General features: G+C 41.1%; 1 protein-coding gene across 1 annotated transcript in view; it reads right to left on the bottom strand.

The window, feature by feature from the left end:
* LOC111960635 (interleukin-1 receptor accessory protein) overlaps positions 1-9176 on the bottom strand; it is a 33502-nt gene extending 24326 nt beyond the window's left edge. The window contains exons 1-2 of the mRNA XM_023982733.1: positions 8471-9176; positions 6254-6348 (exon numbers count right to left, since the gene is read on the bottom strand). Of these exons, the coding sequence (XP_023838501.1) occupies positions 6254-6348; positions 8471-8472 (97 nt within the window). The 5' untranslated portion in view covers positions 8473-9176. The remainder of the gene's footprint in view (positions 1-6253; positions 6349-8470) is intronic.
* Between the last annotated feature and the right edge of the window lie 1782 nt (positions 9177-10958).

Raw genomic sequence — 10958 nt, 5'->3', positions numbered from 1 at the left:
GAGAGGGAAGTGTGTCCATTCTGATTGAATTGGAGCATGTACCTGAAACTCAATTATACACTATTTGTAGTCTCACCCATTCATTTCTAATGAGGCGGTCATTTTGGACAAAATTTTACAAAAAGTTAAATAAACACACACAAAAAATTGAAAAATCATCAAAATGTATTTTGTGTGTTTCAGATGGACCCTATGTGAACAAAGTCGATGAACCTATACGACGAATCAATTAAATTAACATACATATTCTCAGACGCGAAAGCTTGTAAAATCGGTCCATTCGACCGTGAGCACAGCAGGGAGGGTTAAAGTAGTCATGGCAATGATCAGTGAGAACTTCTGGATAGATGAAGGCCATCTGATTCATCAATTGAATGATGGAGCGAGTATTGATTTTTTTTCTGCAAAAAAATGTCATTATATGGTGCTCCAAGCTTTTTGCGATGATTTTATACATTTATGCTATTCTTTCATAGTATCAGTTTCTTTGTATTTTGTATTCTTTTTATTTAGCTTAGTCACATGATTTTTATTCATTGACTACAGCTCAGCGTTCAACACCATAGCGCCCTCAAAGCTCGTCACTGAGCTAAGGACCCTGGGACTAAACACCTCCCTATGCAACTGGATCCTGGACTTCCTGACAGGCCGCCCCCGGGTGGTAAGGGTAGGTAATAACAAATCCGCCACGCTGATAATCAACAAGTGGGCCAGTCTGGCGTGCGTGCCCAGTCCCCTCCTGTACTTATTGTTCACTCATGACTGCACGGCCAGGCACGACTCCAACACCATCATTAAGTTTTGTGATGACAACAGTGGTAGGCCTGATCACCGACAACGACGACACAGCCTGTAGGGAGGAGCTCAGAGACCTGGCAGTGTGGTGTCAACATCACCAACAAACAAACATGGTCCAAGCACACCAAGACAGTCATGAAGAGGTCACAACAAAACATATTCCCCCTCTGGAGACTGAAAAGATTTGGCATGGGTCCTCAGATCCTCAAAAGGTGTTCTACAGCTGCACCATCGAGAGCATCCTGATGGGTTGCATCACTGCCCGGTATGGCAACTGCTCGGCCACCGATCGCAAGGCACTACAGAGGGTAGTGAGTACAGCCCAGTACATCACTGGGGCCAAGCTTCCTGCCATCCAGGACCTCTATACCAGGCACTGTCAGAGCAAGGCCCTAAAAATTGTCAAAGACTCCAGCCACCCTAGTCATAGACTGTTCTCTCTGCTACCGCGCAGCAAGCGGTACCGGAGCGCCAAGTCTAGGTCAAAGAGGCTTCTAAAACAGCTTCTACCCCCAAGCCATGACTCCTGAACATCTGATCAAATGGCTACCCAGACTATTTGCATTGCCCCCCCATCTTTTACACTGCTGTTACTCTCTGTTATTATCTATGCATAGTCACTTTAATAACTACATGTACATATTACCTCGACTAACCGGTGCCCCAGCATACTGACTCTGTACCGGGACCCCCTGTATATAGCCTCGCTATTGTTATTTTACTGCTGCTCTTTAATTATTTGTTATTTTTATTTATTTTTGGGGGGTATTTTTCTTAAAACACCTGTTGTAATTCGGCGCATGTGACAAATAAAATTAGATTTTTGATTTGATCTCTGTGAAATATGACTTCAGGTGTCACTGGTGTTGAATTTCCACCACAATATGTTAGCGAAAGATCACACTGAATGATTCAGAACATGAACAATCATTTGTCTTGGTAAAATGTATTTTATAACATAAGGATTTGAAAATGCATCACCAAAGAGCGTTTTCACCCACTTTCTTTTGCAGCGGGCAGGTTACAACAAGCTAAAACCAACTGATGAAATCACTGGCGACCGATATACTTGCACATAATTTGTGCAGAAGTAGAGAGATGTGGGTTTATTTTTACTACTTTCTCACTGTCTATCGGAGTATGCGTCTGTGTTTGCCTCTGGTCCCCAGTGCCCCCGTTTCATACAGTAGCAAGTGAGTCATGCTACAAGAAGACAGGTCGCAGGAGACAATGTTCGCGAATGGATTTAGAATATTGATAAGTGGCAGTTGGGACAATGAGTGTCACGAAATGTTGACCCTGAGGACCTGCATATTCGCACTTTAAATGGAGCTTGTTTCTCAATATTAGTTCCTGTGTGTCTGGATTGATGACAAGTTATCCTTCGTAACGCGTATAAAAAATATGGCTAAGATTGTTTTATCGAAATAAATCATGCCTTAGTATTAAAAATAGGAGAAAGATTGTTCAAGCAACGCTTCTCCCTGTATTGGATTTTGGTGATATTGTTTACATGCATGCGGCAACCTCTGTTTTAAAACCCTTGGACGCAGTCTACCATTCCGCAATACGTTTTATCACAGGGGACAATTTTAGGACTCATCATTGTAGTCCTGTCTCTTATACACATCTAGATGTGTATAAGAGACAGGTTATAAAGACTGTTGACATCTAGTGGAAGCCTTAGGAAGTGCAACATTACCAATATCCCACTGTATCTTCAATAGGAGCTGAGTTGAAAAATCGACCAACCTCAGATTTCCCACTTCCCGGTTGGATTTTTTTCTCAGGTTTTTGCCCGCCATATGAGTTCTGTTATACTCACAGACATCATTCAAACAGTTTTAGAAACTTCAGAGTGATTTCTATCCAAATTTACTAATAATATGCATATTCTAGCTTTTATGGCTTTGTAGCAGGCCGTTTACTCTGGGCATGCTTTTCATCCGGACGTGAAAATACTGCCCCCTACCCCAAAGAAGTTAATTAAGATAAGAATAATAAGTTACCAAACCTGTTCTCAGGAATGGATAACACTAGAGCCCTTCAGTCTCCACAGATTTGGGACTGTCTCTTATACACATCTAGATGTGTATAAGAGACAGGATTTTGCAGAGAGCCACATCAATTTACAATTTACATAATACTCATAATAAACATTGCTAAAAGATACAACTGTTATGCATGGAATTTTAGATGCACTTCTCCTTAATGCAACCGCTGTGTCAGATTTCAAAAAAGCTTTACGGAAAAAGCAAACCATGCAATAATCTGAGTCGCGCTCAGAGCCCAATCAAGACACAAATATATCCGCCATATTATGCAGTCCACAAAAGTCATAAATAGCATTACAAATCTTCACTTACTTTTGCTGATCTTCGTCGGAATGCACTCCCAGGACTCCCACAAGAAATGTTTGTTTTGTTCGGTAATGTCCATAATTTATGTCCAAATAGCTACTTTTGTTAGCGCGTTTGGTAACAAATCCAAAGTCACGAAGCGCGTTCACTAAAAGCAGACGAAATTTCAAGTTCCGTAACAGTCAGTAGAAACATGTCAAACGATGTATTGAATCAATCTTTAGGATGTTTTTAACATAAATCTCCAATCATGTTCTAACTGGAGAATTCCATTGTCTTCAGAAGTGCGATGGAACAGAGCTCCCTCATGTGAACGCGCATGGTCAGAGCATGGTCAGCTCATGGCAGACTTTACTCATCTCCTTCTCCTTCGTCCCCACTTCACAGTAGAATCATCAGACAGGGTTATAAAGACTGTTGACATCTAGTGGAAGCCTTAGGAAGTGCAACATTACCAATATCCCACTGTATCTTCAATAGGAGCTGAGTTGAAAAATCGACCAACCTCAGATTTCCCACTTCCCGGTTGGATTTTTTTCTCAGGTTTTTGCCCGCCATATGAGTTCTGTTATACTCACAGACATCATTCAAACAGTTTTAGAAACTTCAGAGTGATTTCTATCCAAATTTACTAATAATATGCATATTCTAGCTTTTATGGCTTTGTAGCAGGCCGTTTACTCTGGGCATGCTTTTCATCCGGACGTGAAAATACTGCCCCCTACCCCAAAGAAGTTAATTAAGATAAGAATAATAAGTTACCAAACCTGTTCACATGAATGGATAACACTAGAGATCCCTTCAGTCTCCACAGATTTTGGAAAAACCATGTTTAGTTTTTTTGCCCCTAATTTGTGGAACAATACACAGAGTTCACTACAGCTAGATGTACTGGTGCCACTCATTATTGATTGAGGACCTGAATGTCATTGCTTTTATTAAATGTTTATTTTTGTTAATTGTGTGCTGAATTATATTTTTTTTATACACATGTATGTTTTAATATTCTGTTTTTATTGTAATGTGTACAGGGCTCTCTTGTAAAAATRTATTGTTAATCTCAATGTGATGTCCTGTTTAAATAAAGGTTCAATAAARTAAATTAAAAACAATCTTTTTAATTGTCTAAATGATTATTTTGGCCAAAACACTTGCAAACTCAGGTGATCACTATCGAACACAACAGCGAGTGGACACTCAATAAAGGGCTTAGGCGCCAAGTGTTCGGGTTTGAGATTCAGCCAGAGAATGTGCTCATTCAACCAGAAACATAACGGGCCTGTCAACCTATTCTCGAATTCCCAATGTCAAGTCAACCTCAAGCTAGTCCTGCATCGGGTTGGATACCCACGGTTCTCCCGGGGTGAATCAGCTGGCGGAAGGAATGAAAACATTACTTCAATCCGTGAGTCGGCTCGCGGCTCAGAACAACTACATTGCAAGTCGGAAACATTTAAAATCAAGGTAAGGCTACCAGCCAGTCACGCATTTATAGTGTGTATAGGATGGGGAACTGTCCCTTATTTGTGTGRTGCTAAAACGTTTTAATTTGTCCCCGCTCAGAGATTATGTTCCTTCTCCCCGTGTGAGAATATGACACGTTGCAAGAGTTTACTTTTCCTGGATAGCATAGCTCACGCGAAAATGGCTATCGTAGAACTAACCGGATAAATAAAAAGTAAAGGATATTATGATAAGGGTATGTCACGCCCTGACCTTAGTTATCTTTGTTTTCTTTATTATTTGGTTAGGTCAGGGTGTGACAAGGGTGGTTTGTTTAGTTTTTGTATTGTCTAGGGGGTTTTGTATGTCATGGGGTTTTTCTAGTCTAGGTGTTTATATGTCTATGGTTGCCTGGATTGGTTCTCAATCAGAGGCAGCTGTTTATCGTTGTCTCTGATTGGGGACCATATTTAGGTAGCCATATTCCTTGGGTATTTTGTGGGTTGTTAKGTCTATGTGTAGTTGCATGTCAGCACTCGGTTTAAATAGCTTCACGTTCGTTTTTGTTGTTTTGTTAGTTTGTTTAGTGTTTATTAGTTTATTAAAGAATGTATTCTAATCACGCTGCGCCTTGGTCTCCTCTATACGACAAACGTGACAGGGAAACAGGTGCTGCGTGAGTGAAATCCCCAGTTTGGAAGGTCAACAAAGAGGGAGATGGATACACAGCCTACACAAAGTGCAAGCAGATAGACCCATTTGTTTTCCATAATTCGGTTAATTATTACATTAATTCAGGCATATGCAGGCCATACAAAGTGTAAACCGGTGCGGGTAGTAGTTTGAGTAGCCTACTAAATAAATGTAGCTTATTTTTGCAGCCTATATTTGATTCTGGGAAAAGTTTGTTTAAGTTGTAATTAGGCCTAAACTATTTTATTATCTAAACAATATTGAATGTAGAGATATTGTTTTGTTAGGTTGGCTATAGGCTTTCATTAGGTAAAAAGGCTAATTAAAATCAGAATCACCTTTATTCGCCAAGTACATGTGCACACTCAGAATTGTACTTGGTGATAAAGGCAATTTTTGTGATTTGAGTGACTTATCACATTGTGAAAWTAAAAACATATAGTTCTTAATTCATGGCATGGTTTCCTTTCATCCAAATGTTGAATAGACATGAATTCATGCAGGGAAGGGAATAGTAATAATAGCCTAATAGTATTAATTATAATAAAGCCTACTACTGTGAAGTCACAAATACAATTCATTCAAATGATGTCATATGGCAGGTAAAGGATCGGCTCCCGAAAACAATCCTATGCGAGTGGGTCGGGTTGCGGAGAAAAATCTGTCCTGATGGGTGGGGTTACGAACTGATGTAGCCGGCATGAGGTGGGTGCGGCTCCAAAAAACTGACCTGTGCAGGACTCTACCCCCTACMCACATAGTTATGGGATAGTTTGGGAAAGACTGGATAGGTGTAATAAATATGGYGTGAACTCCACTTAGCAAAGTGGAGCTATTCTTATATTCATATCCAATATTTTATCATCTACATGAATTGCCTACGGAGGGAACTAACTACATATTCGGAGTGTAGCATAATACTGACCAATCAAAATCTCCTTGTCTGAACTATCACTCACCTGAGTGGACACTGGATGAAGTGGTGGCTGGAGTAACCCCACCTACTCCCACCATGGCAACTGAGAGAGACAGGAGAGCTGTGATGAAGAGAGCCCTGGGGAGGGAGAGGGAAACCATGACCATATGTCTGCCTCGATCTCTACAATAACTCAGCTATTAATTATACAAATATTGATTTAGCACTCAGTCAGTTCTGTCAAACTTTGGAGGGGGTTGAGGGAAAGAGACAAAATGATGGGACAGGGTCATAGTAAAGGCAGACGAGGGAGAGAGAGAAGAGTTGACGGGAAAGAGAGAGAGAGAGACATGGAAGGAGACGGAAAGAGACACAGAGATGCAGGGAAGGAGACTAGATCAGGATTGTGAGAGAGAAAGGAAGAAATAAGTGGAGGAAAGGAGAGAGTAAAGAGAGAAGAGGCGGAAAGGAGAGAAGAGAAGAGGGATATCAAATGATGGTGATCTGCCACGCATGAAAGGACTGAGGTAGGTAATGACATGTGGTGGCTCCCCGGAAGCACATATGGGTGCCTCCACCTCGATCACCACTTTCTACTGCAACAGCAGATGAACAAGAGGCTGCCTTCTGCCCAAAGTCTCTGTGCCACACTATCACTGACTGAGGCACTAAAGAGAAATTGGCATGGCCTTGGCTTGGTCTGCCTATCCAGATACATTGGCACTGAACAGAGATGCTGAATTAAATACACATTGAGACACTTAGGGCGCAATTCAATCAAACCCACTTTGCAGTATTTAGAGCATAGCTCTTGATTCCCATGGTGAAATAAAATCACAGATTGTTCTATACTCTTACAAAACAAAGTGCTATCTAGAACCTAAAAGTGTTCGTTGGCTGTCCCCATAGGAGAAACCTTTTTTKGTTCCAGGAAGAACCCCTTTGGGTTCCATGTACAACTCTTTCCACAGAGGGTTCTACCTGAAACCAAAAAGGATTCTACCAGGAACCAAAAAGGGTTCTCCTCTGGGGACAGCCAAAGTACCCTTTTGGAACCCTTYTTACTAAAAGTCTACTGTAAAATGTACAACAACAACCAGGTAGACTACCCACACACTGTATAGATAGTTGTCGGAATAAAATGTGTGCACGCATGAGCATTAGTTTGTAATTAAAGAAACTGTTGAGGTGGTTTTGATTGAATTCCAGACAGACACAGTGACACGTGGAAGAGGTATATTAGAAACATAGAGATGAAGATGAGAGGTCTCTATAACCATGGCACAAAACATGGTCAAATATAAACACAGATACATTGAATGTAACATTAAAAAAAACTAAAAGAACATTAAACTCACACAGATGTGTAATATGAAATCAGATTGTTATCTTATTACTAATTACTTATTTCTTACCCTGTAAGCAGTCTATGGACAAGGTAAGGAAACCAATATATAGGCCTAATTGTGAAATTTGGGTGAACCATCTCTTTCAACTTTGAACTATCCCTTTATAGTCACTTCAGTTAATTATCAAAAGCAACATATGCTGACTTGTGTAAAATAAAGTTAGGTTACTTCATTTGATGTACAATACAATTTTGGACACAACAGCATTTTAATTTTAGGCTTGGCTACTTAGGCTAATTTAACTCAAAACCACTCTCTTCTGCTTATCTGAGTGTCACAAATGACTGCTTTAGTATCCACTTTTCTGGAAACATTGCCAATGCTGCCTGAATTGGCCTAGAATTTCTCATAATCATTCAACCATGGGATCGAAAGGGAGAAGTTTTCTAATGAGTCACGAAATTACTTAAAAGGGGACATATTCTAGGCTAATTCAGGCAGCATACATTAATTGATTCTGCTTCCACAAAAGAGCACTCATTATGTGTTTGAAAGAAAATCTCATTATCCGCTATGATCGATATCACGCTCTTCCTGTGTCCTCTGGCAAACTAAGAAAACAACGAGACATAGGCCAATGTTTAAGCAGGTCCGATCAGAATCTGATGGAGAAGAGGACGGTCTTTCTGTCAAAACTGACGAATTGTATGAAAATGCAKAAGAGAAAATGATTACAATAGTTGTACAGAGATTTCTCTGCTTGCAGTGTATGGGAAAATCATTATTGCTTGAATTGTTTGGACTATAGGCTAAAAGTGGATAAAAAAAGCAAGCTATAGGCTGCATGGAACTAGTACTGCAACAGTGCACAATGCGTAATAAACGAATGAATAGGTTGAGGTGATACTTACATCTCCACAAGTCCACCCTGTAGCGCTGAAAACGGCAGCAGGAACGCTGACACCCCGGCCAAGGCAGAGTGGCTGTCGCAGGGTGAGGAGACAGCCGGCTGCAGCTGAGTCAGACAAACTTACGATCAGAGAGGAACGAGGGGCACGGCGGTCTTGCCAGTAACGGGTTTGTTTTACTGTACCATTCACCACTGGACCATAAATCATATGACAAACGACAGCCACACGGTCTTGGGAATCCTTCCAATCAAAGTGACACAGTCGAGCACCCTCGAGATGCGGCTCGGTAGTAGGATAGAGTATATTACGCATCAAACGTACCCAACCTGTCCGTTTGACGAATGACTGCCAGCCGTCGTAAACTACTTAGAGGTTCTGCGGTATGCAAATCTCAGTGAGCCCCCGTTCGATGTTCCAGGTGCCACTTGTAATTTACTTGAAATGACACTACTCGCATTTTTGTTGCTGGATTTAGGAGTAGATAAAGCGACCAACAAAGTTAATATTTCAGTAAGCTATTGGATAAGTCAATCAGACACCATTCTTTCTTATAGACTTCAACATAAAATGCGTTATCGGTTTATAGTTACGGGCTAAGTGCTACGACAACATATTTACATTTAAGGAAATAAATGATTCAATCATTTTAGATCTTTCTTGGTGCTCTGCTTATTGCCATGAGGAAGGAAGTGAATCTTGTACCATAAAGTTCAACTCCTCCCTCCACGGAAAACCCAAGTTGCGAAATCTTCAAAATAGGCGTTATTTTTCGTCTATGGAGCAGTGACTGCAGTCTATGGGTATTTCTCAATTTTAGTTGCGGTTTCAGCCTTGTATCTGCTACGGTTTTTACTAAAATGTATTCACAATATATGAGTCTAAGTTAATACATTGCAATTAATGGGGGGAAGATCAGCCTCAAACTATTAATGTATAGAGAAATCTGTCATGGATAGGGATGGGTATTTTACATTTTCTGACTGTACACGCATGATTAGAACAAGGGTGGCTGAAACTGGAAAAAAATATGTGCACATTTATCTTTATGCCAACAGTGAGCAACAATGCCTAATTTATCATAACCATTGCAGATAACAAATCCTAATTGTTAAATTGCTTCATAAATGTTCAGTCAATAAAAAAACGTTGTTATTCCGTCCTTAATGAGATGCCAAAACAACAACTGATCTGACATAATTGTTCTTTAAGTACCCACGGACCATTCCAACTGTTGTTTCATTGTTCATTCATTGTTTCATTGTCCAATCTTGGATGTCACAGCACTACAAATTCTCTCTCTGTTGTCACAAATGGGATTTTTAACTTCCATTTCTGCAGAGTGGGAGAGAGAGAGTTTCTACAGGTATTTATGACCGTCATAAAATGGCCAACTTCACCCCTCTCCTCTTCTGCGGGAGAGAGAGGGCGCTGTAGAGCAGACCCACTTGATCCTTCAGATCTTCACAGGAGATTCATGACAGTCCCACTCTGGTGGATTTAACTTGGAAGGATCCTGCAAGTTGCAACCCACCATAAGAATGAACCTCGGATGTCCTGGTTTTTGGATCAGCGTAGCAGTACCCCCCTGGTGGTTTACCCTGGTAGGCTTTCTTACAGCTGCAAACCACCACAAGAATGGCCACGGGATGTCCTGGTTGGTGATCGCCGTTGCGGACCCCCTCTGGTGGTTTACCCTGGTAGGCATTCTGCCAATGGAGCAGTCCACCACCAGGATGGGCAGCGGATGTCCGGATTGGGATCGCCGTTAAGGACACGTCGTCTGGTCGTCCAGGCTGGTGGACCTAGGCAGTAACTTAGGCAGATGTTAACAACAAGAATCCAAGATGGCGTAGCAGTCGGACGTGTGTTTGTATTGTCCTGTCGCGTGTAAATAGTAAATAGTAAATAGTCTTCGTATTTTTCGTATACATTTCGTATATATTTTAATTTCACTTTCCATCTAGGAACTGAATATACATTCCTACATTCCGCCTCACCCAATGTGGTACGGACCTGCTATTTTTTATTTTTTTCATACTTTAGAACCGTAACCCCAATCAGAAGCTAGCCAGATAACTAGCTACTAGCTAGTAGTCAGTTAGCCACTGCTGCGGTCTTCACCCTCAACTCGGACACAGCCAGCTTCAATACCGGGCCAATACCTGCCAGTCTGCAAGCGCGATATCAACCCAGAGCATATAGGACTGCTTTTTCTCTACCACATCACCGGATTCCTGACGCAAGCTCTGGACAATTACACCGTATCATCACAGCTAGCTAGCTGCAACCGAGTGGCTACTACTGGCTAACACCTCTGTCCCGAAGCAAGCACCAGTTAGCCTTGAGCTAGCCTCGAGCTGCTTTTTTTTATTTTTTTTATTTTTTTTAATTTCACCTTTATTTAACCAGGTAGGCTAGTTGAGAACAAGTTCTCATTTGCAACTGCGACCTGGCCAAGATAAAGCATAGCAGTGTGAACAGACAACAC

The sequence above is a fragment of the Salvelinus sp. IW2-2015 genome, linkage group LG4p (genome assembly GCF_002910315.2).
Source record: "Salvelinus sp. IW2-2015 linkage group LG4p, ASM291031v2, whole genome shotgun sequence".
In the NCBI taxonomy this organism is placed as follows: Eukaryota; Metazoa; Chordata; class Actinopteri; order Salmoniformes; family Salmonidae; genus Salvelinus; species Salvelinus sp. IW2-2015.
This window is presented reverse-complemented; position numbering and strand designations above follow the sequence as displayed.